Raw genomic sequence first — 26,331 nt, forward strand, 5'->3', positions numbered from 1 at the left:
GCGATGCCCAGGAAAGGCTCTCCGCGGCCGGCCCACGGGGAACGCGAAGCGCCCGGCGCGGCCTCCCGGGGAAGGCGCAGCACAAGCCCTGAAGGCATCCTCAGGCCTGAAGGACCGCAGGAACCAACCCGACCCCGGCCCGCAGAGCCACGGCCCTCAGCCGCCCCAGGAACGAAGCGGAGTGCAGCGACCGGCGGCCGCACTCTTGCGGAGAAGGCCGGCGTCGGGCCCCAGCCCGCTGGGGCACGGTCGGGACACGGCCGCGAAAGGACCCGGCACCCCCGAGCACGGCGGCCGCGAAGAGACCCGGCACCCCCGAGCACGGCACCGCTGCCGCCATTTTGCGGCCGGGCGCGCTGACATGTCGCGCGCCGTGCGTGGCGCCGCCCCCCGCGCCTGCGCCCCGCGCCCGCGGCGGCCGAGCCGGGGCAGCTGCTCAGCGCCGCGGCGGCGGCGGAGACAAAGCGCCGGGTAATGAATGGGACGGGCCCGCCCGGCCCTTCCTCTTAACTCCTTCGGGCCCGGCCGGGCGGCGGCAGCGGCGACCTCCGGTTTCCCCCGCGGCGGCCGCCCGGGGAGGTGAGTAGCGCTGTTCCGGCACCGGGAGAGCGCCGGGCTGCGCGGTACGGTTCTCTGGTCCCGCACCCCCCCTCCCCCTCCCGTGCCCGCCACCGCCGCGTTTGGCCTCGGCGGCCTCGGTGCCTTGCGCGGCCCGGGACCTGCGTGCCGGGCCCGGCGGCGCCTTGTCCCTCCCGGGAACGCCCGCGGGACAGTGCCGCTAGGCCGGGGAGGGGGCGTGTGGCGGCGGGGCAGTGCAGGAAGCCGCGAACCAGGCCCGCGGTGCCGGCTCTATTGTCTGCGGGGCCCCGTAGGGGGCCCGGACGGCCCGGTGAACGGAGGTCGCTGGTGCCTGGGGGTTCGGTGTTGTCCCGGGCCGCCCGGCAGACAGCACCGCCCCCCGCCCCAGGAGGGGTGCCGGCTGCGCCCCGAGCCCCCCGGCGTCGTGCGCGGCGCGGGCCGGGCCGGGCTGGGCTGGCGGGACCCGCCGGGACTGAGCGCCCGCGCCCACCTGGCGGGGCCGCAGGAGCCGGGCCCGCGGAGGGCGCGGTGACCATGTGGCCGCTGCCATCCCGACCCAAGATGGCCCAGGCGGCCCCGGCGTGGAGAGCCCATCGCCCTCCTCAGGGTGCGAGCCCGGGACCGGGGACCGCCTCGGGTACGGGCTCCCGAGACGGGTACCGGGACCGGAAAGCCCAGGAATTCCTAAAAAGCGTTTCCCCCCCACCGGGAAACAGGACACGAGGTGGACAGGCGCCCGCCAGCGGCTTCGGTCGCGGTATAAGCACCGCGTCTGTGCTTGTGTGCGGTGAAGTTCCAGCCATCCCTCCTGGGCAGAGTCGCTCAAGAATGGTGTCTCGGAAAAGTGCAGAATTTAGCTTTCATGTACTACTGCTCTCGTTTTCTACTTGGGGCGTGGTAATTTTTGCTTAAAAATATCTTTTGTAGATTCTAGATCTTCACTGAGACAGCTGCTGATGTTAGAGTGCTTGTGTTAAAATGCTTACCGGAGTTCTCAGGGTGTCCGATACACTTAAAGTTGTCTGCTGCGTATGCAGCCTACTAAAAGTATAAAAACATGTATTATTGTACTGAAAGGTTAAAGTGTCTCTTGCATTAATGGTGATTCTATTTATCATCGCTAAGTTTAGTAGAGTTAAGCTTTGCAGTGTAGAGACCTTTCTCCATAGTGCTTATGTGTTAGAAGCAGTCCTGTTTCTGGGGGGGTCCGAGAAATTTCAGTAATTTAGCATGAGCTGTCATGCTGCACCTATAATACTAAGCAGAGAAAGCATTTCAAGCCCCCATAATGTGAATGTACTTTCCAGACTTTCCTTACGTGTTGTTGTCTTTATGACCCACTATACATGTGTACCTGTTTTGCTTTTCAGGAGCATGAGCACAGCACTTTTCTCCTAAAGGTTATCTCCACTAATGCAGAGTTCCACTTTAAGAGCAGGCATGCACCCTTGGGAGGACATTAGTGGCTTACATACTGGGGAGAGTGAAGTCTGGAAGACTTTATCAACTATCCCCAAGATACTATGGTGCCATAGCATAGGAAGCCTGTGTTTGTGCAAATACTGGGCAGGGCCATTCTAGTTATTATTCACTATGGAGACTGGTTTTGCAGAGGAAAAAAAATGTTCAAAACAAAACAAATTCTTTTGTGTACTTTAAGAAATTTGGGTGCTGTCCACTAGGTATAAGACCAACAGACAAGGTGCTGACAGTTTTTGTACAGCTGGATGTGTGTCGTTTTGGTACTTTATGTTGCTAGTACCTTGCAGCCTTAACAGGTGTTGAGGAATTTTTTCCACAGGAGTTCTCCAGAGCAGTCAAATGAAAGAATTTATTGAGAATTAGTAAAATGAAGTATCTAAACAAAGCATCTCAGATAAAAGTTTTGTAAACATTTGTACTGTTACGTAACAATGGCTCTTTTACTTCTTGTGGTGTAACACCCCCCTATTCTTGTGACTACTCTGCCTTCTTGGAAGCTCCTGGTGAGCTGTGACCAAAGCAGCTGAGTGGTGAGGTGTCCCTTGCCTGTACCAACTGGGCTGCGAGGCACTCCCTGATCGTACCAGGAGCTCTGGCATGGTAAAGGTGGGAAACAAAGGATAAGCAATTAGCTCTTGTAGCCTTGGTAAACCATTTACCTGGTTGTAGCCCGAGTGGAACGGTACCATTGTTATTGCACTTTGGGGAAAAAAGCTTACTAGTTACTGGCTTGATTTACTGTCAGGAAGGAAGGTTACTGATGGCCAAAGTCAGTCATCTTCTGCCCCTCTAAACGGCAATCCTAAGTGATACTGTTTGGGCTTGCCTGGACCACAGCAGCCTGTGCCAGCGGCTCCCAGAGCTCGCAAACCCTGGAGTTTGTGGGACTCAAGGACTGTCAGCCCCTCTCCCCCCATCTCCATGTTCCTCAAGATGCAACCATTGCCTGTTGGGAAATGCAAAGGGATTTGACATATTGTAGTGAATTTGAGGGGAATTTTTCATATTAGCCTTTACATAAGTAGAAATAGGTGTATACATAATTTACCTGTGTGTGTGTGGATTGATTGTGGTACAAATGTTAATATTTTGAATCCATAGTTAAGTCATTGTTATAGTTTTGTGAAAACTATCAAACCGCTTTGTAAATGTTAAAGTACTCAGGTTTTAAGTGCTGCTAAATCCTTCTGCACCCTTATCTTTCCACCCATACATACCCTTTGCAGTCTTACTGCTTTTGCACTCACAGCTTTTGTGTAAATCATTCCAAATTGCTTCTTATTTGATCTTTCTTTGCATGCTTTAGTCTGTGTAGTAAGTGGTAGAGTGAACCTTGCCATTGAACTCTGTAAAGTTGCATTTTCACATATCCATGTTAAACCCTGCTTTTGCCAGTACCATAGATAGTGTTTCTTTAAGCAGCCAAACCACTCATTCATGAAATCTATGTGAGGCAAAATTGTAACAGGTACAGACAGCATCCTCACTGAAAATGTGAGAGGCAAAGTATAGACGAGCAGAAGGCTAGAGAGGTGATGAGCTCAGAGTAATGTTTGCTATCTTTCTGTTACTTTGTCTGCTGCAGCCTCTCTATCCACTGCTTCCCCTTACCATGGCTTATTTTGTACTGAGCCAGTAAATGTCCAGAGCAAGAATCTGTGTTTGTAGAACAGCCAGTGTCGCAGGTGGTTAGAGGAGGTCTTCTTCAATAAGTATTAACATATCACTCAGGCTTCTAACAGGGCCTTGGAAATACAGGAGGGCAGCAGAATTTTATATGTTTATTTTAAATTGTCCATCCACTAAAGTAGAATATCCTATCAAATACTTTCAAAAACTAGGTATTGCAGAAGGAAGCAGACTTTGAGCCTGCTGGGTCTTTCTGTTTTCTTCTCCCTTTTTTCTTGAAATTTGTTCTCTTTGAGTTTTTAGAATCCTAAATACATTAACTTCTGAGAGATTTTTTTTTCCTCTGAGAAAGTTTGAATTAAAGAATGTACATGTTGTATTTCCCAACAGCTTGCTGCATTTTATTGCCATTCACACTGAAGAATATTTACAGGGGAGTTTGTAAATCCTGTTTTCTTGCAGCTTGCTTTTAATTTTATAAGAGTTTCATCTTCAAAGTGAGCATGTTTTGCTATAGAGTTGCCCCTGTAATGAACACTTGAAATAATCAGCCATATGTAAATAACATGATGATACATGTATATTGGCTTAGTTTTTTATAGAAAAGAATATTATAGGTAGTTTAGTGGGGAATTTTGCACTGTATAGAGCAGAATGTTTAACTCATCATGACTGACATTTTTTCTGGAGCAGGGACGATCTTTGTATTTTGGTAGTATCAACATAAGTTAATGTAATTTACATAATGTTACCTGTTGTAGTGTATACTTTCAAAACAGACTTCACAAAGAAAGAGTTCTTATATGGCAGATGTGCCTTGTTTTCTGCACATCTTTGACTATTTTTTGTATTTGTTATTGGCATCCTTAGTACTGGTCAATTTACAATCATGGAATTGTTTCATTTCAGCCAATTAGGGAAAAATTTATATGTGGCCTAATGGTAGCTTTCAAATGAAATCTAGAGTTTAAAGCTCTCAGGTCAAGAAGAAAAACTAAAGCTTTTATCATAATTGTTTTTGCTTTTTTTCTTTTTATTTGTTTGGTTTGGTTTGGGTTTTTTTTTTGTTGTTGTTGTTTTGTTTGTTTGGTTGTTTGTTTTCTGAAGCAAAGGAACTTCTGTCCTAAATTAGTGTGATACGTAGTTTAACCATGGTAGTATTGGTTTAGGTTTGGGGTTATGATTTGGTTTTGGTTTGGGTTTTTTTTTTTTTGTGATGAGATAGAACTCAAGATGATGGGCTGTTAAAGCAACAACAGGGAAATAACTTGGTTTTTAAGGCTCTTCTTTTCATTCAGGTAGGATGATTCAGGATACATAGTGATTTTTAAAATTTTTTTGTATATTGAACAATGTATTGGAAGGTGAGGTATGAGTATTTTCTATTGTCTAAGGCTGGTTTTCAGTGGATGTTGACAAAGATTATAGAAATATAATAACATTTCTTATATGTAAACTCACAACCTGTGTGCTCTCTTTAACAATTCCTGCACACCTGCGTCCTTTCCATCTCTCAGCTCTTTCCCTTCCCCCTTTGTTTTTTAAAGACATGTAGGATTGGTCAGTCCCTCTCTGAAGGTTTAGAAGGTTACTAGTTTTTTGTTACAGCTGTGTGAAAGATTGTTGGATTTTTTTCCTCCTTTTTTTTTTTTTCTTTACACTGTCTTCTAGTTTGCATTCACTGGTGTCCTACAGATATGTTTTTCCTATGATGTGTTGATGTGTTAAAGTAATTTTTGCAGTGACTGTTCAGAATTTCTGTATATTTAATATAAAAGCTAGTTCTGGGGTGTACTCATTAGCTTGAAAATCAAGGCTGAAAATAGGATTTTTAACAGTTGAACATTTTAGCAATACTTTTTTGCAATTATTTGCAAAATACATGGGAAAAGATATTTAATAAAATGTTTCTCTGATTTGACAATGATCAAAGAATTTGTGCCTATTTTACTCCAAATTGGTTAAGTGGCTTTTCAATAATTATTCTGCTTACCTGTTGCTGTAATTCTATATGCTGAATCAGTGTCTGCCTCTAAATAAAATAATCTGTGATCCAGAAAAAAAATGTTTTTTCTTTGTTATTCTTCTCACAAAAATAAGCAATCAAGAAAACCCAAACATTAATTTGACTTGAACAAAATGTTTGGCTGGGCTTGAAACTATAGTCATCTTTAACAAACCAGAGAGGGGGAAAATGGAAATAGAAGGGTTCAGGGGTTCTGGTATTTTTTAAAGACATCAGGAAGCATAAAGATGAATATTTGTACTTTATTTTGCCTGTAGTCTGATGGCTCTGGCACTTGCAAGGAATGTGGGAGAGCCAGGTTCACTTCCCTGCTTTGCCTGAGGAGCTTAATCCACATGTGAGAGTTCTCCAATGCTCCACTGAGCACCCTGCCTCCCGTGGGTCTGTGTCTCCCTGGCTGACACCTTCCTCTCTGCATACATTATTTAAATGTTGCTGTAATAGGGATAGCTACAGTATCTCAACAGTCAAATTAGCCAGCGGCAGAGCTCTGGAGGTGTTTCAATTGCTTAAGAGGCGCTATAGGAGTGTTTTTAAATAAAAAATGTCAGTAAGAGAAGTGATACATAGTTCATTTCACAATGCACACTAAGCCAGTCATCAGGACTGTTTGCCCTCTGAGAGGTCATCTCCTTCCTGAAGAAAAATATCCTTAAGTGTGGGTATATATGTGCATATGAGTGTGTGTATGTATATATATATATACAAGAGAGAATGCCTTATAGATTATGCATTTTCTAAGGTGGCAAAATGTTTTCTTGGTTTGTTGGGTTGGGGTTTTTTCGGTGTACTGGGGCCTCTGCACTATGGCACTCATGTCTGTATATTGATGAGATCAGTGGGACTGAAGTTGCAAAACTCAAAAAATGTGTCCTACAATGGACTGCTTTGGTCTGTTCGGTTGCCAAGTCAAAATACGTGATCTAATATGCTCCACTTGCAATCACTTCTTTCTCATACGTGGGGAATGATAATCTTGTGTTGATTCTGTGCTATTGCATGTTGATTAATACATCTGGTTGGTGCAGTGTATAAGCAATATGTTTAGCTTAGGAAGAGAAGGCGCAACAAGGTGAATCCTGTAGTGCATGGAAAGGTGTCAACAAGCTCCTTTGAAATCTTGCATGTAATGTAGACTCCATTTCATTCAGCATAAGCATAAAAAAAGGAGCAGCGCTAAAATAAATACAAAAATTTTACATTTAAATTTTGTCTTAGCAATGATCTGAGGGGTTTTTTATTATGCTTTTAATTTTTATTTTGCTTTGGAGCTCTAGAAGTGATCATGTCTGTTTTTTCTTGATAGCTGTGAGGGCTAGAGATTTGAAAAAAGGCGAGAGTCATGTAAGTGCAGCTCCTGGAGCTGTCACCTAAAGAGAAATTTGAAACATCCCATGAGTCGCCACTGTGACAGTTAATATGTTTAAAAAATAACAAAAGTAATTACTTTCTTCTTTTCCTTAGATACAATCATCTCATTAAGTTTGAGTAGCAAGTATTTAACCTCATATGAAGCCGCCTGCCTGCAGTGGAGCAGATGTGTAAGTTTGTTTGTTTTTCTCAATAAACTATTGAGCAGCTTGTTTGTTTTGGGTCTTGTATCATTATTTTTATTAATTTAAAGGAAGACAATGGAAAAAGGTAATGAATAATTGTATGCCTGTGCAGTGACTTGTATGGAGCTTAATAATTTAGCAGGAGGTTTGTATGAGTGCCTGAGCCTTAAAAATTAAGTTTGGAAGCCTGGATATCTTTAGAGTGGTACAGAAATAGTAACTATTTTATGATTTATGGGGCACCTCTTACTCTGTGGTATCAGCTGGCATATATACATCCTTACTCTGAATTACACAGTTTAAAAAGGGGAGATCACTTAGGTGCTGCATTCATACTGTACTCAAATTACAGGCGTCCTAATCAGATTTTATGTCTTCACTGAGCAAGCTAGTTTGAATATTTTCTTCTAGGGATTTTGTCTGAAAATATTAAAACATTATATATTCCATTTGAGCTTTTGAATACAGATTTTTTGGAAGCCTGAGATTCCTAAGATGCCATAGAGAAAAAATTGTCCATATGAAGATAAGCATTTATATGTGGAGTAACAATAAATATTGTTCTTGTATAGTGTTTCAGAGCTTTGTATTCATTTCTTATCTCATCCCCTCTGTGCCCTGAATAAAATAGTTCAATTTTAAAGCCATCTGTATTATTGGTTAACATGCTAGCATTGGTTGCATGCTAGCAACAGATGGACAAAATGTTTAAGATGGAGAAAATGTTGCACTTGAAAGTCTTGGTGGGGTCATGGAATCAGACCTTTAAAGGCCACCTAGTCAAACCCCTTGCCATGAGGAGGGACATCTTCAAGCAGACCGTATCACTCAGAGCCCCATCCAGCCTGGCCTTGAGTGCTGCCAGAGACAGGGCATCTACCACATCTCTGAAAAACCTGTTCCAGCATTTAACCATCCTCATTGTAAAAATCTGTTCCTTATATCTGCTTTGACTCTACCCTCTTTTCATTTAAAACCGTACCCCTTTTCCTGTCATTGCAGACCCTACTAAAAAGTTCATCCCCATCCTTCTTACAAACTCCTCTTCCTGAAAAGCTAGTCTAAAGTCTCACTGGAGCTTTCTTTTCTGAACAACCCCAACTTTCACAGCCTTTCCCTGTAAGACTGTGGTCTCTGTAGGAAGAGAAAATTAAAAGTATGATTCAGATTCATTCCTTGAAGGAAACTGTTCTTAGGTGACACATACAGAAGATGTGGGAGATTTCATTACATACTAAATCTGCCTGTGGATTGTTCTTAATCATTCTAAGCAAAAAGGAGCTGCTAGTGCTTTCCAAACACAGAGGAGAGCTGAAGAGCAGGAGAGAGTAGTTGTTTGTACCAGCTTCCCAGGTCAGTTTTAGACCACTGTAAAGAAATCTGACAAAGGGGACAGTGTTTTTTTCCAGAATATCCAAAAGTTGACTCTCCATGTAGTTAATGCTGTATTCTAATATACTCCTCTCAAGATCACTGAATGCTTTGCACCATTTCATTATATGATGTCAAGCACTGTAGTATATTATACTTAAAGTGCCTTTCCATTGTGACTCTCAAAGTTAAATGCCTTCAATGAAAATAATCCACTTTAGTACTACCTGTCTAATGAAAATGAGTATCTGGTCTTTGTACCTTCAAGAACTATTTCTTGATTTATAGTCCCATATGAAATAATTGTTGACTGCAAGCTCAGTGTTCTGATAGATCCTTTCTTAATCTGTGATTAAAGCAGCACTCTCTTGACAGTAGGTACCCTAAAAACAGATACTTATCTAGAGCTGCAATCTCCTGAGAGCAAAGATTCTGCTGTCCAGATGTTACCTTTTCTGTTAAAATTTTAAATTTTGGTAGGTCAGCAATGTTACCTATCTAAGTCCTCTAGCATCCACTGTAAGAATTCCTCTTTCAATGCATATCCTATGCAGTAATTTTGATGTGCAGTTTAGATCATTGAAGAAAATCTAGGTCCTAATTAAAGGGATCTCGTAGTGCTAGATGTGGCCTGAGAAGGTGGGAGAGAACAAAGCAGTGTGAACACTTCTGCCTGTTTGTCTTACACCCAACTACTGGCTCCTAGATCATTACAACTTTTCTTAATATAAGATTCGAGACTGCAAATCCCAGTGCTACGATGTGGCATAGCTCATGGCAATCATATAATTTTTGTTTTAATCATATAAGTTTTTTTTACTCTGCGGTTCCCCGTATTTATTTTTCATTTAAGGTGGAAGCATGATAAGCATGATTTGAGAGCATATGTACAGATGGCAGGGAAAAAAACAACTGAAAGACAAGAATGTAAAACTGATTTTATGGGAGATTGTCACTTGCTGTGACTTGCATTAATAGCTCTGCTGAAACAGTGGGAAGAGTGGGTCAGCTTTCAGGGAGTCAAATAGTGTGCAGATTGTGCTGTCAGCAGCAACCTTGCTTTGGTACTGGGAAACAGGAGAAATTGGGGTTCTGTTCATTTCCTTTTTTAGTGATTTTGAGTTTCTTCAGTGGCTTACTGAACTGTGGGGAGATCATAATCCATTTATGACAGGAAATACAATGATGCTCATAAAGAACAGGAAGATTCCTCATCCTTTTCTCTAAATGCTTTTATTTACCTTTTCTATTCCTCAGAAAAAGATTAGGTTTATTAAAGTAATTATTAATAATAATAAAGTGAATAGAAAGGGTTATCCATTTCTTTAGCTTTTCTTGTACTAATAGTGTTGTGGATCCTGCTCTGAATAGGAGACCCATGTAGTTGTACTATGCAAAACTTATTTAAAAAACAAGTTGCATTACATTAATTAAAGCTCATGAACTGCCCTGGTTAGAATAAGTACTACAAAAAGCTTTATTCTTAATTTTAAATTTCTTGTATTTTTAGCTCCTTGAACAAAACCTTATTTGGTCAAAATAAAATCTATTTATGGCAGTAGGAGGGTTCTTCTATAAATCATTTCTTTTGAGAGAAGAAGCTATGAGAAGGAGCTATTTGTCTCCTTGGGGTGGGAGAGTATACTTCCTGCTGGTAGAAACTGTTGGCTTCCCTTAGCCTGGTTGTCTGAGTCAGTTAAGTCTTTGCAAAATCTCACCTTACCTTGAAGAAGACAAAGAGAATATATCCCTAAATGAGGTTAAGAGCAGAATGCCTCTTGTCATGGAGGCTAGGAACAGGCTGGATGACAAGGAGGTATGCACATTCATTTCTCCCTCCCTCTCCCTGTTCCATGAATAGGAAGGTTTGTTTTGAGAGGGAGAGAGATCTGATCATTGTTTTTGGTTTTTTTTTTTTTTAACTGGGATTTCAGGTGAAACTTTCAGATGCTACTGATGAGTGTAGAGTTTACTTAGAAAACACAGAATGAAAAAAATACTTGAAAGAGGCATAAGACGTTCACCCCTATTGTGGGCATGGGCCTTATGCCTGCATGTGATATGGAAGCTTGGTTTTAAAAGTTACCTCTTGCATTGTTGCAGTTCTTGTAGTCATTGGCAGGGTGGTGAAACTGAGTGTTCCTGAACTCTAATTACCTTGGACAATATTGTGAATGTTGTTTTCTGTTTTATTTAGTAGATTTAGTAAAGAGATGATCTTTACTTCAAAAAAAATCTAGACATGCTTATCCAGTTTATTACATGAGGAAGAAAGAAGGTACCCTCAGTTGCAAATGATTCTCTAAAGAAATTTTTCTTTTCCATACTGGGTGTCTTCTGACTTGAAATAAAGTTTTGTGACAAAAGAAAGATTAAGGTTACGTTTAAAAAAAATCCCTATGAAGTATTTAAACTACTGTTCATACTCTTGAAAATATGCTTTTGTGGTTTTGGGTACTATGAATTGCATTTTCTTTCTAACCTTCCTTGGAGTTCACAAGCATTCCAGGATACAAATGTTTTAATAGAAGCATAATATTATGTCATGTTACACATATACAAATATTATTTATATAAATCATGGAAAACCTCTCAATAGCACTGTTGAAACTATATGAGGACATATAACTAATTGACATCAATATGAGCACAGAATTTGGTTGATTGGTAGCTATGAAAGGTTTTTAAAACAGACATCTTCAGACTTCATCTGGTTAGCATGAAAATAAATTCTGCTATATGGTAGTCTTAGCAGTTTAATAGTTCCAAATAGTTGCATTTTGTATATCAGAAAAATGATAGTTGTAACAGGTTAATGTAATATATTCTGCAAAGAACTCAGTTTACGTTCTGTGAGGTCTTTTTCTACTTTCTACTTACATGGATGTTTTCAGCGAGAGTTCCAAGAAGACTGACAACACAAAACATGGTGTGTCTCTCCTAACTGTTTTTGTTTTTCATCATCCTGCCTATTTAGCTTTCTTCTTCACAAGTGCCTCATTTCTTACTGTTTTAAATAATCCTTTAAGTGCTTGAAATTTCACTCTTACTGGATTTAAAGATAGACATTTAACAAAAATAAAACTCACAAAAGTGTATGGTTTTTATTGTGTTCCAAGCTAGGAAGGTAGAGTAGTCAGTAGAAAAATCACTTGTCCTAATCCTGTCCCTTTTACTTGGTCAGCTGTGGGCTGCATGGGAGGAGAAAGAGAAGAGTCTAATGGGCTGTTCAGAGAATTGATCTCTTGGAGAGAAGAGTTGTTAGAGGAGCTTTGCTTGGAATTTTCTCATGCTTTTCTGAAAGCAGGCTGCTGTTCTCTAGCAATATGGAGTAAATCTTTAGTCTTTTGCCTTTCATTCTTTTCTGACTTAGCTGTTGTTACTGCTGTTTTGGTTGTGTGCTTTTCTTGTTCTGTGATAATACTGATGCATCTTTCCTACTCTGTTCTTATTTTTGTCTTCTCTGTTTTACTCTTGTGTTGTGTTACTGCAACCTTTGTCTCCTGTCAGCCCCAAATTGTACAGCATGTGATACTAAAAGTAGCTTTGATGTCCTGCTCTAAAAATGCTCTAAACCAAACAATGCTTCAGTTGTGTAAAAAAAAATCTATTTTTTTCTTAAGAAAACTAGCTTATTTCTTGTAACACTAAGATTTTCCCCATCATATCAGCATATGGTATTTGTCAAAATTATAAAGTATAAAAATATCAAAATAAATGTATAATTTGCTGTAGCAACATTGAACTGATGGTTAAGGCTTGAGAAAATACTCCTTAAAGTTTTAATGAAACTATTGCTTAAAACATTGGCATTTTAACAAATGAAAGATCTGACATTTGGTAGGTGTGAACAATAGCTCAGAAACATATCCTGCAAGTATTGCATGCCTGATAATGAGAAGTAACACTTCAGCACTTGAGACAGTTTGGATCTTAGACAAATGTTGACATGATTATCCTGATAGATAGTGTGATAGATCTGTTTTTTATGAGTAATTTCTAAGTAGAAACTGGGACAAATTATTAGCATGTGTAGAACCTGGGTTTTTTTTGTGTTTCATTACAGTGTGCTGCAATGGGAAGTTAGTAAAGGACATGTGAAGGGATATAGCCCCATTTGAGATCTGCTGTTATTTTTAGAGCACTAAGGAAAAAAAAATAGCAACAATTAAAGGCTTATCAGGTTGCTGTAGGTGTGAATAGTGCTACTAATTCCGGTGATGTGTGGTGGTAATGCAACACACTTCTTTGTTTTCTTACTAAAAGTTGGGGGTAATGTTGTTTTGACCAGGGTTATTGCTTTGTTGTTGTAGCTTTACATTTTTATTTTACTTTTAAGATAAATGCTGCTCAAAACCGCGTGGAACGGTTGATTTCTGTGCTGTGGGCTTTAACATGTTAAAGAGTGTTACTTAAGTCTACGTGGTGGAGGACGATGCTTCAAATAGATATATGCTTAATACATTGGCAGATAAGTGATGAAGATTGATTTCTGCAGAAATCAGGTTGAGCTTTGACTCAGTACCCTGTATCAGACACCTGCTTTATTCTTACACATGCTGTGCAGTGAGCCTGCATCACTGAGTCTGATAAAACATTTGAGTACTGAGCTTCTTTACAAAACCCATTGAGCTGAATGGGAGCTTCAAAGTTTGTTAAAGAAGTCCTCCTGTGGAGTCTCAGGGTACAGAAAGGACCTCAAGCTTTCTAAACTCCTTCAGAGAGGAGCCGTGGTGTGGCTGGATCCGGTCTTGCCCCAGACTTTTCAATGGTTTTTTGTCTAAAGGATCACAGAGGTGTAATTGACCCTTCATACAACTTTGTCCTGCAGGATTAAGGATGGCAAACCATATATATTTATATAAATATGTACAATGTATTATGATAATGACTAGATATAAATAATTTACAGAATTATTTACTACACGGTGCAGGAACTGTAAGAACTATTATAATATAGTGCACTATGAAGCAGTTGTATCAAATCTGGCAAAACAATTAAGTAGATTGATGTTACTCACCCGTAACAATGACCTTGGGCAAATCTCTTTAGCTTAGCCTCGAGGAGTAAGAGGAGTAACCTTGAGGGATGTTACCCATTTAAGGGAGGACTCTCCATACATACGCTCCAAGAAGGCTTATGTCAGAAAACCCTGCCTTAAAAACTGGGACTGGGCTTTTATAATGTCAAGTGACTGATGGTCAGATGTCAGGTCAGATATGTCCAGCTGTGTCAGCTCAGCAGCTTTGGACAAGTTATCAGTAATATCACTTGTTTGTTGGTTTATCCAAGAACAGATCTACCACACCTTCATCTCACTATCCAGATGTTTAGCTTTGGGACTGACGAGTCAGGCTGGTTTCAGCGTTATTCAACACCAAAAGCAGCATGATGCTCCCTCTTCATTTACCACTTGTAAGTTTGCAAAGGCATTGTTCAAGTTGGTTTACAGTATTCCAGGCAGAGCATCCTGCTACACCACTAAACAGGGATACCAGAAATAAATGTCAGCCTGATGTAAATTATATACATGCTAACTTGAACATCCTTATTTCTATCACGCTTCAATTAATATGAAATGTATAATATTGTATAATAGTAATGTACCATATTTTAAAAGCATTATCTCAATTCTTTTAACAAGTTTTATGATTAAGGATATGCAAGTATAAGAACTGAATGAAGAACTGGATCTTCCTTTTTTTTAATAAATATTACTTTAAAAATATAACTTCATTTCCACTTTGTTCCAAAGTATTTTTTTAATGAAACTGTTTTGGAAATCATGTTATTTGTCTTCAGTTTTACCATTGTCATGAATTATTTTCAATCTTTTACACATTGGAGTATGAGCCAGTGCAGTTTTGTGCAGGCAGAGCTGGCACGCACACTGTGTTGCAGATGATTTAGGGTTTGAGATGGAGATATTGGTACAAAGCTGGAGCTTTTAGTTTTGAATCTCTTCTGAAGTTTTAGGGACTATTTGAAAATGATGAGTAAACAGCATCCCATTGACTTTCTGTGTTTACAGCAACAAGAGAAGAAAACAGCTGTACAAATAAAAACATCTTTCAAGTGTAAGAAGCTAAATTTGAGGAGTTTGAGTTTGTGCAGTGTTTGGTGTTTTCTGTGTGCTGGTTTCATTTTAACTCAACACTGTCCATTTAACAATAGTCAAACGACTAAAATTTTCACTTCTGAGCTTTTACCTCCTGGAAGTATTATTCATTTAGAGCTGGTGGGGAAAACAGAAAACATAGAGAAGAGTCCGCTAAACCAGAAAAGTGTAACTTGGCCCTAGCAGATCTGTTTTACTGCTTAAAATTATTTGTGTTCACCATAAAATTATTTGAAGTTTTGTGAGGCAAGAAAGAGGGGAGTATTTACATTTAGTGGCCATTTTTATCTTTTTAGTCTCTGCTTCAGCTAAATTCCTCCATTTATAATTAGAGTTGAGTACTCAGAGTGTAATGGTGACTGTTACACTCAGCTTTCTAAATCTTGTTTTTTTCTCTGCCTGCAATGACTGATTTAGGCCTCAGCTTACACCAAGCCCTGAGTTTTCCAGTAACATGAAGGGACATGAGTGATCTTCATGCCTCAGCAAATCAGAGGTCTCTGTGTTATGTCCTGACAAGTAGCATGAGTGCACTGGGGAGCTCACAAAACACTATTCATGTCAACAAGGAGCAGGGTTATTATCAATTATGGTGGTGCTGTTTCCACTCTTCATTCCTTTGAGTCCACACAGAGCATTTGGGGTTGTGGATGTGAGAGGCTGTTTTACAAGTTAGAGAGAAAACCTTTGTAAAACCACAACAGTTCCTGGTTTTCATAAGACCTGCCTTTCAGGTGACTTAAAAGCAATGGAATAGTAAAGGTGTCACCTCTTTTCTCTTACAGCAGTTCTGTACAAATCATGCTTCCCATGAAGTCCAGAATGACTTGTGTCTTCTATTAAGCCTTTCTGTACTTTATTCAAGATTAAACTGTTGCATACCTCTAGTTCACGCTTCTACATCTGTGCCAATTCCTATGAGCTTCTGTGAGACGAGACTAGGACGCACCTTGTTTCAGTGGGACTGACATGCCAGTTTTGCATTTCTAATTTTGCATTTTTAGTGATCAGTATCTTGCAAATCTCTGTTCTTTCATACAGGTGAGCTAGTACTAATATTTTCTCACAGGAAATTACTATAGATAAAATCCACTAGTTTTAGTTTTCCTTCTTCAAGGGATTTATAACTTGGAAAAGCAGTAAGGTTCATCTGGATTAGAAATTTATACGAATATATTCTGCTGATTCATTTATGATTTTGGATGTGTATTATCTGTATTTTTGAGGGTTTTTTTTTGTGTGTGTGTTTCTGTTTTGTTTGATTGTTTTGCTTTAGCAAATATCCCTTTATTAGCAAAGTACTTGCCATTGCAGTTGAAGCAAATAATTTCTTAAAGTATGTATTTCTTATTGCTTGTATTGCTTGCTCTGAGGTATCTCTAATGATGCTTGTACATTTCCAAAAATAAAGAAGATTAATGCTATTATAAAACTGACATCTGTTTGTGCAAAATACTGTTAATGAGCTTTTATGTACATCTTATGCTCAAAATCTGTCACTACTTTTGGGGTTTTTTTTCACACTAGTAAATGCTTTTACTTTCACTGTCTTCACATTTCACATCTTTCTTAAAAAAACTCTTCTTGCATTTTGCAGGTGTGTCTTTGTATTTACATTACACGCTCTTCAATAATAATGTAAATTTTTTTTGTTTTAAACAATTTTTTCTAGACCATTATTTCCACCAAGATTCTGTGATATAATCAAGTTCATGATTATTGCCTGACTATTCAATCTAAAATGGTTTAAAGCTTACAGGCCACTCTCTGCTTTACAAAAAAAAAAAAAAAAAAAAAAAGGCTTATGGTTTGGTGTTTTGGTGTTCTTGCATACTTTTCATACTTCTCCATGTGTTAATGTATGTCTCTGCAATTCTGAGACACCAGTGTTTTGCTTTTTACCTCCTTCCTTCAGCAGTGATTTCCTCTGGTCATGGCAGTTTGCTGTGGCACTCAGGATCAGTGATGTTCTCCAGACATTTCTTGTCAACCACTGTACGCTTTCAGTAATCCCATTTTGAATGGAAAATCCTATAAAATGTTCTGTAGGCTTCTTACCACAGCAAACTGCTGTTCAGGAACTAATAGTCCAGAGTAGTGCATTTGAGTAGATAGCTGTTCTTCAGATCTGTTTATATTCTTTGAAGATTGTTTTGTTGCAGGGTGTCTCTGTATCTCATTGTGGAGATTTGAAAAGCATAAATCACTTGGAGCTAACTGCTTATAGCTTTTTGTACCTTAGAAAGCATTTTCCTTCTTGAATATCCTGTTTGTTTAACAGTAGTCCTTAACTTTGAGTAGCTTGGGTCCGAGGGTAAATAAGCTATTTAAACATGGTCATAATCAAATTCATACTTCATTCTAGATGACTAAAATATTTTAAAACATCCTTTTTTGTTTCTTAATAAAACAGACCGACTCTTGCATAAAGTTGGCATGGGAAGAGGAGATGAAAAACGTAGTTACATTTCTGACCCATAGTATTCTGGGGACTGTATTCTAAAGAAAGTTTCAGTTGAACATGCAAGGGTATTTGAAAGGAAGGAGCTTGACTTAATTTTGCATGATGTAACATCATAACAGAATCAGAATCAGAGAGTGGTGGGGGTTGGAAGGGACCTCTGGAGATCATCTACTCCAACTTCCCTGCTAAAGCAGGTTCAGCTGGAGCAGCTTGGACAAAGTCTTTGTCCAGTCTGGTTTTGAATATCTCCAAAGGAGACTCCAGAACCACTCTAGGCAGCTGCTTCCAATGCTCTGTCACTGTCAAAAGAAAAGTTTTTCCTTGTATTCACATGGTCCCTCCTCCTGTGTTTCAGGTTTGTTCTCATTAGGTTTCCTCTAACCAGACTGCCCTGCCGATTGCAACCCTCTGAGCTCTGCCATTTGGCCAGTTCTCAAAGCAACAAAAATAATTATTAGATGTTTGAAAGAAAATGGAAAAAAAAATACATTCAAAATATTGTGCGGGGCATTCAGCTTTGGGGATTTCCCAGGAAGTGACTGTCTCCTCTAATCTCAGCTATTTCTGCTCATTTCTAGAAGGCAGCAAGGTTGAGAAAAATACATATTATGTAGCCAGAGACCTATAACAGCCATAAAGTGGATAAGATATAAATATTTTTTTCTTGTCTTACATTCAGTCATAAGTACACTAGAATAGTGTAACTGACCACCATCTGTAAGTGCTTTTTAACATTGCTAATAGCATAATAACTCTGTTAACAGCATGCAGGCATTTTCACAGCTAAGCATAAATATAGAAATAACATGTAGCTGCAAAGGGAGACCTAGGTTTAATTGCACAAAAGGAGGACAAAAATGACGTGAATCGTTTTTATTCAATTCAAGCAGTAAAAACTGCAATCAGAAACCAAGGATACAAAATAGTCAGGAAAGATTTCTGGTGGACCAATAACAAATTTTTGTCCTAAAGAAATGAAGATAATAGGGTCAGGAGCAGATGAGATTGCTTCCCACATTTTTTGGTGCAGGAGAGTATGACTATTAAAAAGACACAGTTACAGCAAGGAGACATAGGGAAGAAAGAAGTCTACCACCGTGGTTCCTGCTTCAGAGTCCAAACAGCTCCCTCACCTCTTTACCTCAGCTTCAGTAACTAAGGCTGTCCAGGACTACAGCCATCAGTATTTAACTACATGGCATCAGCTCAGTGGTATTGTGTACTCAAAGCTAATTTAGGATAAGGTGATTAGGGCTAAGTGTTTGAATATGTAGTGATAATGGCTGATAATGATTAAGAACTTAACCACCGGCAATGTGTTGTTAATGAATGTCAATGTAGTTAAGCATGGTTATAAAGTTTGCAACTGGTGTTATTTATCAGGTTTTCAGATCTTCCCATCACAGCTGCTTTAAGCTTCACTGTGTTAAGCAGTAACTGCTTATCAGGACAGGGACACTTGAAGCGGCTCTGCAGATTTTTCTGTTTAAAGCCTAGGATTGGTATTGCATCGTTGGGAAATTACAGGAATCACAAGATGGAGATGTGATTACCTGTTTTGAGTCAAAGAAATTGCACACAGCTTCATTAGAACCCAATGCCAGTGGATACATGCATTTATTTTGTGTGAATCTAGCTAGGAATCTGTAACGTCCTTATTGTAACTTGGCACTCCATGCATAATTTATGTTCTGTAAGCTCTGCATCAAGCCACTTGCTTGTGAGCCTTTCTATTCTGTGATCTTAAGACACAACATCTTATTATATTTTCTTGCTTTTCCTGTTTGCAGTACAAGCTCCAAATTCACAGATTAGATCAAAGTAAAGATGAAACAAAAATCCTCTCGAATTGATTGCTGTTTTAAAAAGTTGACTGTGTTACACTCTCTCTCTTGTCCCAGATCCACATACGTTCATATCATCAGTATGTGTGTGATCCCTAATTTCTGTTTCATTCAATTTTATATTGAGTCATGTAAATTTAGTCTGGCTGCTAGAATTGTTTTCTGATGTGATTTCATAAGTCAAGGGAAAGTCCTGCGTAATATAAGTTTCTTGTAGAAATCTAAGGTTTTTCTTTAAGTCTTTCCCTTCATTATTCTTCATGCTCAAACCTCCTATCTTTTGGTACCTGAAAATATTTTTTTCCCCAAGAAATAGAAAGAAAGGCACAAATACTGAACTTGCACAGAAAGAAAAGCAGAATTGCTCTCTACCTGTTAGCGAGTTCTGACTGTTCCATCTCCCTTTTCTTAAAATAGCTGCAGTAAGACCATTGCCTCTCATTTTCCCTGCCTGTTTCCTTGCATTGGAAAAGAAAGGACGTTATCACCATGATAGGCTTTCCATACATGAGAAATCCACAGAAAGTGAATGTTTCTAATTCCTCTTGCAAACAAACCTCAGAGAAAAATTAGTTAAAAGAGGTTACAAAGCTAATATGACATTGATCTTGATACAGGGGGGAAATGTCAGTGTGAAAAACAGCCTTTTTAATGTGTTTTGTGGCTGTGGCTAATTTTACCCTTGCTGAAATCATAGAATATGCTGATTTGGAAGGGACCCATGAGGATTATCAAGTCCAACTCCTGGCCCTGCACAAGACACCCCAAGAAGCACCCCAATTCTGCCTGTGTTTTAGCAACACATAAAAGTTGTGGAAAATGTTTAAAATAATTTAAATTTGTGTTTTGGCTTCAGCTGTGGAGAGAGAGTTCCATAAAATTCAGTTTGCAAAAATTGCAATGTATAGTGTAGCATCACCGATGTGATGGCCAGAAACGTTTGTTATCTTGAAGGAAGGCATAAATAACTGCATTAATGACACAGAAGAATAAATGAGAAAGGGTTTGGCAAAATTTAAAATTCTAATATAGTTTGGTGGAAAAAAAAGTGACTGATGAATGCAGACAGCTTCTTCATATTTGTGAGGGACTACTCGGTTCCAGTTTCTGAGGCTGCTGTGGCCCTTTTGTATGCAACTTTATATGCAACTTCAAAAACCTACTCTTTGTACTGGAATTGGTAGTGAATAATCTTTTCTCACAACTGAAATTAACTGTCTTCTAAATGGGCTTTGTAGTGTAACCTTAGGGCATGTGAGGCACTTGAGCTGGCAGTGCTGCACTGGGCACTGCATATGCAGCTCTGTGTGTCTTTTCTTCTGAGTGATGTTGCTACGCTTTTGGAAGACCTCTGTCTGTAAGGCATTTATACAGCTCAGTTGTCCTAAATTAAACTTGTCAGTTTTTAATCAGGAAATTCTAAAGGTAGCTTGTTTCTATAGCATGTTGTTGTCTGGCAGTGTTGTGACATGAACACAAACATGAGACTATGGTCAGAAGCAGAGTGATTAGTGTGACAGTGCTGAACACCCTTACAGAAGTTACTTGTTTTCTTTTTAAAGGCTGCTGTCCGTAAGGATAGGCTCACATGTACAGGACTGTGATGCACCATTTGATTTTAAGTACATATTTCTGTGCTAACGTAATTAAATGCCTGCTTGTGTTCATATATATTGGTAGCTATAGCCACCTGTGCATTTTATGGGTTTAGATGTGTGTGTGTACTTTGGTATATGTGTGCATGCAGTGGTTGAAGGATGATGGAGGATGAGGCACAGGTTTGTGCAAGCAAATACAAAAGTGATGCTTGGACTCTTTTTGTCAAAGTTGAACCAAAGCTGCATATGTTGAATTGTTTTTTTCTCAAAGTAGAAAAAACCCAAAACATACAGAATACCTAGTGCCTGCTTTCATTTCACTTTTACTGTAGTTCTTTAATGTGTGTTAGTCAACTTTGTCTTCTGATTTTTTTTTGTAGATGGTGTAAAAGAATCTCAGTTGCCCAATCAAGATGAACAGAATGGCTTTCTTCAACAAGAGAACAGAACATCCTTTTTTTAGAATTATATCTACAACATGAAGCATTTAGCAGTAGCTGTCTTTGAGAACATTCATCTATGACCTGAAATATCCCGATCCTGGGAAAAAAAATGGGATTCCATTAATTAAGTCTATAATTTTTAAATGCATTTTCATGACTAATTATATTTGCTTATGCACAATACAGATACTGAATTCATAAACCAGAAATTATTTTAACACATGCACACATTTTGTTTTACATTCAGTATACAAGATACATAATTTTAATCAAATTTTAAATAATCTTTTAAATTATCTATATTTATTAATAAATGAAGCCTTGGCAAGAATTTATCATCCATGGACATGAGTAGAGCAGATTGCCCCGGAATGGATGATACGTTTGTGTTGGGTAAAATCAATAACCTGAAAGTAGAGCAAGAAGACGACAGCATTAAGTGTACTCTAGAAAGAACAGATATAAAGACAGAACAAGATGAGTTTAAACATGCAGACAGCAGTGATGAACAGGAAGACAAAGAAAAGAACTTCATTACAAACAACTCTGGCAAATATTTGTCTACAGAAAATGAAGATGATTATGGATCTCTTTTTTCTCAGTATAGTAATACGCTGTATGATGTAGCAATGGAAGCTGTGACACAAAGCCTCCTTTCTAGCAGAAACATAAGCTCCAGAAAAAAGTCACCTGCTTGGAACCATTTTTTTATATCTCCTAGAGATAGCACTAAAGCAATATGTATGTACTGTATGAAAGAATTTAGCAGGGGTAAAAATGAAAAGGACCTGAGTACAAGTTGTCTCATGAGACATGTGAGGAGAGCACATCCCACTGTACTAATTCAAGAAAATGGAACTATGCCAGGTATATCATCCTTTTCTTCATCTACATTATTGCTGCCACCTCAGTCTGCAGATGTTGGAGATCTGAGTTCTATGTTATCCCCCATAAAACTGGTCAAGAAAATGGCTTCTAAAATACCATCTCCAGATCGAATAATTGAGGAATCTGTTTCTATTGTTTCTTCTGAAGAAATATCAGACCTCTCAGTTTCTGAAAAGTGCAGCAAAGAAGAAGTCATGGTTGGTTCATCTCCACAGCAAGCCAACAACCAATATGATGACACTGTTGAGAATGTAGCAGAAAAAACAGTTGTAATTCCAAAGAGTGCATCAGGTTCTAGAAGGAGATCTGCTGTCTGGAAACACTTCTATTTGTCACCTCTAGATAATTCGAAAGCTGTTTGCATCCACTGCATGAATGAATTCAGTAGAGGAAAAAATGGAAAAGACCTAGGAACGAGTTGTTTAATAAGACACATGTGGAGAGCCCATCGTTCCATTGTCCTGCAAGAGAATGGGGGTGGTACCAGCATACCACCTCTCTACACCGCACCTCCTACTCTCTTGCCTTCTTTACTCCCATCAGACAGTGATCTGAATTCTATGTCATCCTCTCCTGGAAAACTAATGAAAGAACCAACTTCTGTTTCCTCTTCTCCAGACAGAATCTCCGAGGAGATCCATACTAATCTCACTTCTGGAGATACTCTAGTGGAAGACTCAATGCTGTCATCTTCTGATGATATAGGTGAAGTCTCCTTTGTTTCATCTCCTGAAAAACAGTGTGAGGGATTAGGTCCACTAATATTTGAACCTACTGCTGTGTTTCAGCAAAATAAAAGGATTATGAAAAGGCTTAAGTCAGAAGTCTGGCACCACTTTTCACTCTCACCTGCAGACAGTCTAAAAGCAGTATGTAGATACTGCAGTTGTATGATCAGTCGTGGTAAGAAAGGAGATGTGGGCACAAGCTGCTTAATGAGACACCTGTATAGACGCCATCCTGATGTAATTGGAAACCAAAAGAGCTTTCTCGATGTGAGTTTGGCAAATTCACCTTATGCCACTTTGGCTTCTGCAGAATGTTCATCCTCAAAGTTGACTGACTTGCCTACAATGGTTACACATGATAATCAAATTATATTTCCTGTTAATAGTAAGAAGACCTCAAAACTGTGGAATCACTTTTCAATTTGTTCTGCAGATTCAACAAAAGTAATATGTACACACTGTGGACGTATAATAAGTAGGGGGAAAAAGCCAACAAACCTAGGCACAAGTTGCCTTCTAAGACATTTGCAGCGGTTTCATAACAATGTATTGAAACCTGATGTCCCAGAGACAGTATTATCCTCCTCTACGGATAATCACATGCCACTCCGCACAGAATTACTAGGATCTTCAAATTTTGATGAAACCAATGACAAGTTTTGTGACTCACATCCAGTTGCCAAAAAAATCACAAGTCTTGTAGCCGAAATGATTGCACTTGACCTTCAGCCATATTCTTTTGTAGACAACATTGGCTTTAACAGGCTGCTTGAATATTTGCAACCTCAGTATTCTTTACCTTCTCCATCTTACTTTTCTAGGACAGCAATTCCAGATATGTATGATAACGTAAAACAAATAATTATTTCACATCTTAAAGAAGCTGAAAGTGGAGTGATCCATTTTACATCTGGAATATGGATGAGCAACCAAACACGAGAATATCTAACCCTGACCGCCCACTGGGTAACATTTGAGTCTTCATTTCGACCGCAGTGTGAGGATTACCATTGTTCAGCACTATTAAATGTATCACAGATCGATTGCGACTACAATGGAATCAGTATTCAAAAGCAGCTAGAATACTGGTGGGAAACGTGGATTACTTCCATTGGACTTCAGATTGGGATTACTGTTACCGATAATCAGAGTATAGAGAAAACTTTAAATGAAGGTGATCATTCGAGTGTACAGTGTTTTAGTCACACTGTTAATGTGATTGTAAACGAGGCTATTAAAAGCCAGAGAATGGTTCAGAATTTGCTTAGTATTGCAAGGAAGATCTGTGAACGCGTCCATCGGTCAGCAAAAGCAAAAGAGAAGTTAGCTGAGCTGCAAAAAGAGTATGAGTTGCCTCAGCATCAGCTAATACAAGATGTTCCATCCAAGTGGAATACATCATTTCATATGCTTGAACGCCTTATCGAACAGAAAAGAGCAATTGATGAAATGTCCATAGAGTGCAGCTTCCGTGAGCTAATAAGCTGTGACCAGTGGGAAGTCATGCAGTCAGTGTGTCATGCTCTCAAACCTTTTGAAGCTGCAAGCAGGGAGATGAGCACACACATGTCTACTTTAAGCCAAGTGATTCCAATGATTCATATACTTAACAGGAAAATAGAAATGCTTTTTGAGGAAACTATGGGCATAGATACTATGCTGAAATCTTTGAAAGAAGCTATGGTGAGTAGATTGTCCTCCACGCTTCATGATCCAAGGTACATTTTTGCTACACTTCTGGATCCCCGGTATAAAACATCGTTATTTACAGAAGAGGAGGCTGAACAATATAAACAAGACTTAATCAGGGAGCTGGAAATAATGAGTTCTACCTCAGATGATGATAAACCTGTTTCCAATGGATGTGATATAGGTTCACCATCTACAAATTCTTATGGGGAAGATAATCTCTGGTCACTCATGGGTGACATGAAGAAAACAAAAGACCTGAAAGAGAGAGCAAAGTTACCAGAGGAAATGGTGCTTTCTTACTTGGAGGAAGAAGTGCTTGAGCATAACTGTGATCCTCTAACTTACTGGAACTTTAAGAAGTCATCTTGGCCAGTACTGTCAAAATTGGCTGTCAGGTTCTTGGGTTGTCCACCAAGCATTGTTCCTTCAGAGAGATTGTTCAATACATCCAATGAAAGCAACAACTTTAGTCAGTCAAGGTTAATGATTGAACACTTTGAGAAGCTTATCTTTTTGAAAGTCAATCTTCCTTTAATATACTTCCAGTATTGAAACTAATGAACAAACTGCTAGGCTAAATCTATTGTTGCTCACTGGATATTAACTATCTATAACTTGGATTTTTAAATTGCTCCAGTAGGGGCCATGTATGACATCTAATCAGTGACTATAATTCCAAATTTTAGATTCATTTTTTTCAGCTTTCAATATGTCTACATGTGCCTTATTCATAGTACTTCAGGCCAGATATTGTATATATGTTTTTTAAAAGTTCACACTAGAGATAGCCTGTCTTGTCAAATTATACAAAATTATGTAGGTTTTAATCCATAATTGTAAATGAACTTTAAAAAGCTCAGTCATTTGTTTTAATAGAATGGCAAAAAAAAAAGATGTAAACAGTTCTATTCTGTAGTTTTTTATTCAATTATTATGTAAAAACCATAAACCAGGTACTGTATTTTAGTTGAACATTGCTTTAATTGCAAGAAAACAGGTTTTGTAGTTTTCAAAAGAAAGCTGTACATGAAAGATGGGGTTCAAGCTGTCTTTTTATCATATGGTGTTTTTAACTGCAAGCCCTAAAGTACTTAAAGGATTAAGAAGAGTTATTGAGGAAGATGTGTTTACAGGAGACTGTTGACTTAATATCTGAAAATAAATCTTAAATTTAACATGAAATGGAACGTCACTTATACAGCAATCTGTAGTAAAACTTCCCATTCTGGGTTCTCCTGTTCAGGCTTTACATTTTATGTGAATTACAGAAATATTCTGGGTATTTATAAAAGGTCTTTGGAAGTTCTCTCAAGGTTTGTGAATTAATGCTTGTTATTTAATGCTGTGTACAAAAAAGGCAAGGAACTTACCAAGAAGACTCTAATGTCATTCTGAAGCCTTTTCTGATCTTTAGTGCATCAAAACTATAAGGTCCCTACTGTAAACATTGAGCCCTTACTCCTAATGTAATTTCAATTGTGTAGAACAGCCTTTCTTAAACTCCTAGTACAGAAATAACTGATCTTCTGGTTTTCAGTAATAGCCTTATGGATATGGTGCACTGCTTAGAACTTTATGTAGTAGGGTTGATTCCTAACTGTTGGTGTCCATCAGGCAAATGGGATATAAAGCCTTTAAAGCTTCAAAGAAGATGGAAAAAATAGCCAGCATTTTAATTTGAAAGGAACATTCTCCTTAGTTTTTCTCTAGAAAGACTTATCTTTTAATTTCAGTTTTCATTGAATACATTTTTGGGAAACAAGTCATCATTTGCCTATGACCTTTTAGAAAAGTTGTAGCTTTGTTAAAATACTCTACCTATGCCTAATCTAATTTTGCATTTATTATGTTTTAGTGTATTTATAAATGGTGAACTCAGTTTCTGAAATTAAACATTTTATTTGCAATTTTC

The 26,331-nt window shown here is 39.0% G+C and overlaps 1 protein-coding gene across 2 annotated transcripts; it reads left to right on the forward strand.

Moving 5' to 3' along the window:
- The first annotated feature begins 388 nt into the window (after positions 1–388).
- ZBED4 (zinc finger BED-type containing 4) lies at positions 389–26,331 on the forward strand. 2 transcript variants are annotated; one of them, XM_038154872.1, is made up of 3 exons: positions 389–579; positions 7,181–7,257; positions 21,049–26,331. In XM_038154872.1, the coding sequence occupies exon 3, from the start codon at positions 21,453–21,455 to the stop codon at positions 24,969–24,971; it is 3,519 nt and encodes a 1,172-aa protein (XP_038010800.1). In that variant the 5' UTR covers positions 389–579; positions 7,181–7,257; positions 21,049–21,452; the 3' UTR covers positions 24,972–26,331. The 2 variants fall into 2 exon arrangements, with proteins under 2 accessions (XP_038010800.1, XP_038010801.1); XM_038154873.1 differs by lacking the exon at positions 7,181–7,257.

The sequence above is a fragment of the Motacilla alba genome, chromosome 1A, assembly GCF_015832195.1.
Source record: "Motacilla alba alba isolate MOTALB_02 chromosome 1A, Motacilla_alba_V1.0_pri, whole genome shotgun sequence".
NCBI classification, from domain to species: Eukaryota; Metazoa; Chordata; class Aves; order Passeriformes; family Motacillidae; genus Motacilla; species Motacilla alba.